Source organism: Lactuca virosa, chromosome 7 (assembly GCF_052849685.1).
Source record: "Lactuca virosa cultivar CGN04683 chromosome 7, Lactuca_virosa_CGN04683_v6, whole genome shotgun sequence".
In the NCBI taxonomy this organism is placed as follows: Eukaryota; Viridiplantae; Streptophyta; class Magnoliopsida; order Asterales; family Asteraceae; genus Lactuca; species Lactuca virosa.
Genome location: NC_136432.1, coordinates 64,144,863 through 64,149,300, shown reverse-complemented (window position 1 = coordinate 64,149,300; position 4,438 = coordinate 64,144,863). Strand labels below are relative to the sequence as shown.

The 4,438-nt window shown below is 36.6% G+C and overlaps 1 protein-coding gene across 1 annotated transcript; it reads right to left on the bottom strand.

The window, feature by feature from the left end:
- Nucleotides 1–828: 828 nt before the first annotated feature.
- LOC145125592 (uncharacterized) lies at nucleotides 829–4,178 on the bottom strand. The gene has a single exon (XM_079061032.1). It carries the CDS (start codon nucleotides 3,901–3,903, stop codon nucleotides 1,453–1,455), a length of 2,451 nt encoding a protein of 816 aa, XP_078917158.1. The 5' UTR covers nucleotides 3,904–4,178; the 3' UTR covers nucleotides 829–1,452.
- Nucleotides 4,179–4,438: the final 260 nt, after the last annotated feature.

Genomic DNA, 4,438 nt, shown 5'->3' with positions numbered 1-4,438 from the left:
TCTTTGTGATTCATGCATGTTTATGTTATGTGTTATATGTTCCGAACTTCGGTCCGATGTCGGCCAAGCCCGATGCAGAATATGTGATTATGTTATATGTTTATGCTCATGTTATGTTCAGTTTATTCCGGACTTCGGTCCGATGCCGGGCAGGGCCCGATGCAGTGGGCGGGGCCCAAGTTATTCCGGACTTCGGTCCGATGCCGGGCGGAGCCCGATGCAGTGGGCGGGGCCCAAATTATGCCGGACTTCGGTCCGATGCCGGGCGGGGCCCGATGCAGCGGGCAAGGCCCAATATCTGTTATATGTATTATTGTATGGTATGTGGTAGTTTGAGGGAGCTTACTACAGTTTCAGTTTTGGTTTCAGGTACTTCAGCTAGCAAAGGGAAAGGGCTCGGGATGATGGCATGTCACACACCACAGTTTTTCTTAGCCTGTGAGTTTACTCTGATATTTTATACGAGATTGTGATATGATAATAGTTTTATGAGATTTTGAGATACATGTTTCATGATTTTATATTATGGTGATGATATTTATGTTGTTAAATGATTTTGAAAAAAATAAAATTTTTGGCTAGTATTTTTGGGATGTTTCACAAGCTTTCATCTTTATGACAATGTGGGATGGAGACACTATTCATTCTCTAGATGAAAATCTCAACAATATCAACATTGGATAGATGAATGATAACTGCAGTCACATAAAAGAAACATTGTCTTCAACTGACAATCATAATTTTAAAAACATAGAATTATCATACCCCACCATAAAAAAATATCTCCACTCAGAATAAACAATTCTAAGAATTTCACATCAACACATGTTGAAAAATTATGGTGCAGCTTCCCCGCTTTGATACCACTTGTTGGGAAAATGGACTCATGGATCCCAAACAATCCTCCAATAACAATAATATATAAAATAACAATACACAAGAATATAAGTAGAAACTACAAAAACCAAAAAAAATCACAGGTCGCCAAAGAGAAAGATCTACTACATAATAAATTGTTACAATCACATAGAATAATCTATCAAGTCTCCCCCATAATTTTTCATACTCTTCCAAAGTATTAATTAACGTTTTCTACACTCTAACACAAAATAAAAGGAAAGAACTAAACAGTTCAAGTGTATTTTGGTTGGGTGTCTTTGAAACTAAAGCCTTGGACTCTATTTATAAGCTTGGAGTCCTCACAAATTTTCATCCTTGTAGCAATGTGTGATGGGGACATTATTCATTCTTTACCCAAAAGTCTCAAGAACTTAATGGTTTCTGACAGGTTAATTTTTCCAAAAAAAGAAAAAAAAAACACAAAGAAAAACTTGTTGCTGTGTTGTTGACTCTAGTGCTATGTGTACATCATTTTCTGCCTTCTATGATCAGATCATTTTCAGCCTTAAAGACAACTAATATATACTTTAACTTCCATCAATTATTTCTTAATCAGAAAAAAATAACAAGAAATCCGAGTATTGAAAGAATCAATAGAGTCTTATTGGACAGTGAATGGTTTGATTTACTTGATGAGGCACATAACTTGGTGTTGTTGGCAAGACACAGAGATGGATTTCCCTGTAATGCAACTGCACTTGTATTTCTAAAAATACCGGTATCTGGAACACGTCCTTCAAGCTGATTGAAAGAAAGGTCGAGGTGTTTCAATACCAAAATGTTGCCAAAACTCTGGGGAATCAAACCCTTGATTTTATTGTGTGAAAGATCAACTGATGTAAGATCAGCCAAATTCGCCATGCTTTCGGGAATGTCTCCATCCAACTGATTCTTTGAAAAATTTATGCTGGTAAGCTGATCAAGAGGAGGAAATATTTCTTGTGGAATACTACCAGAAAGCTGATTTCCAGACAAGTCAAGACTCTTCATGTTTATGCAGCTTTGAAGTGTCACTGGAATGCCTCCAGACAGATTATTGTTCGAGATGTCAATGGCTTCTACCATCTCAAGCTTTCCTAACTCAGTTGGGATGTTACCTGTAAGAAAATTGTTGGAGAGGTTTAGATATATCTGTAGATTCTTCATACCTGCAATCATGGACCCTAAAATCGACCCTGTGAGCATGTTGTGTGAGAGGTCTATCGAAATCAATTTGTTTAGTTTTCTCATACTCTCCGGGATTGACCCATTAAACCTGTTTCCACTTACATCCAACAGAGAAAGCATCTCAAGCTTTGAAACAGAATCCAGAACCGAACCCACAAAATTATTGTTCATCAAGTAGAGTTCAGTCAGCTGTTTGAGCTCAAAGATTTCCTCTGGAATCTTTCCTTCAAGATTATTGTTACCCAACAAAAGGCTTTGAAGGGAAGAAATGTTTGAGAATTCTACAGGAATCGCACCCGAAAATTGGTTTTGTCCCAAGTTTAACAAGATTAAATTACTAAGGTTTCCGATTTCTCCTGGTAGGGACCCGGAAAAAGAATTACCATGAATTTGAAGTATTTGGAGATTATAAAGTTTTCCAATACTTGGTTTCAACAATCCAGAGAAATTGTTAAATGCTATATCCAAAACCACTAGACTTGAACAATTGAAGAGGTCATCCGGGATTCTTCCTGATATTCTGTTGTTGCTAATAACTAGATATGTTAGATTTGATAACTTCCCTAAACCTTGAGGCAATTCTCCAGTCATCCTATTACTAGCAATATCTATCCGACGGATATTTGTGCAGTTTGTGATGCTCGATGGAATAGATCCCTCAAGAAGATTATTACTAAGAGACAAATTTCTCAGGTTATGAAGTGACCCGATGCTTGAAGGAATTACACCTGTGATGGAGTTTAAGCTAATTGTTAAGTATGTCAAATTGACCAACCTAGTTATGGATGCTGGAATCTCCCCCGTGAGATTGTTCTGATGAAGGGTCAGGGATTGTAGAGATTTAAGTGAACTTATTTCAGAAGAAATATTCCCTGTTAAATTATTCCCTGACAGCTGCAAAATCACTAATGATTGTAATTTGAATAATGAGTTTGGGATCGTGGAATTCAACTGATTCGTATACAACCGCAAAACCTGTAAGCCCATGAGATTTCCAAGCTCAGGAGGAATGCTTCCAACGAGTTTGTTGTTGTATATGTTGAGAAGAGATAGATCCGTGCAATTGCCAAGTTGAGATGGTATTTTCCCAGAGAGTGAATTTTCAAACAACTGAAGAACTTGTAACTTTGACAAGTTTCCAATCTGTCTAGGAATGATACCAGTAAGTTGGTTTTGACTGAAATCAAGAGCTAGCAACTCTTTTAGATTGCCAACAGAAGTAGGAATTGAGCCTTGTAAACGGTTATCATAAGCTCCAAGTTGCTGAAGATTGATCAAATCCCCGATTCTATCCGGGATTGAACCATTGAGTTTGTTGTCATCAAGGCTAAGTTCTAACATGGAAGTGATATTACACAAGCTTTCCGGAATGATTCCAGATAGTGAATTGTTTCCAAGGTCAAGTATTTGCAGATTCCGGAGGTTTCCCAGTTTCGATGGAATCGGCCCAGAGAGGGAGTTGGTGTAAAGGGAAAGTGTAGTAAGTTGTGTGCAATATCCCAAGTGGGAAGGAATGTTTCCAGTAAATGAATTGTAAGAAAGATCAAGAACCTGAAGACTGGAAAGGTTTCCAAGAAAAGGAGAGATTTGGCCTTTGAGCTGTGTTTGCTGAATAGAAATGGAAACTACACGTTGTGAGACATTATCACATTGGATTCCAGTCCAGTTACAGTGGTGGATGGAATCAGCATTCCAATCCAGGAGTGCACCAGTTGGGTCATCTGTGATTGAGTTCTTGAAATGTTCCAAAGCATCAACTTCATCTTTTAAGCTAGAATCTGCAGATAGAACACCAAGTACCAAGAATGGTAAAAATACAATGGTTTTGAATATCATTGATAACTTTGAAGTGGAGATAATTCTATGAGCATGAAGCTAGTTATATATTACTAAATATAGAAGTCCATGAAGCTAATTACAGCTAAGAAATTTTATTGACGTTATTCTTATCCTGTTTGACTGGTTGTGTTCATATGGCAATTCAGCACTCCTATCATTATTCAACTTGATTCGAAAATCTATGTTAAAAAACCATTAGGTTCATGCAAATACAAATAGAGGAAGAAAAAACAACAATGGACACTTTGCAAATTCTAGTATTAACTATCGAACTTGTTATTATATTACAATTTACAACTGATACTTCAATTCATTAAGTTTTGATTTGAAAAAGAAAAAAGAAAGAAAAAAAAAAGAAAAAAAAACACAAGAAATACCAAGGTGTGATATATTTTTGCTTTTCAACAAATAACAAAATGAAAATACTTGTTATGGGTAGTCCATTATGAACTCAACTTACATATTAATCGTTTAGTAACGAGGGTATCCATAATGCATTAAAGTTATTAGAGTTTAATGGATTTGGACATCA

Bases quoted from the DNA above. Each gene is read 5' to 3' on its own strand.
- LOC145125592 (XM_079061032.1), bottom strand. From the start codon at position 3,903: ATGATATTCAAAACCATTGTATTTTTACCATTCTTGGTACTTGGTGTT.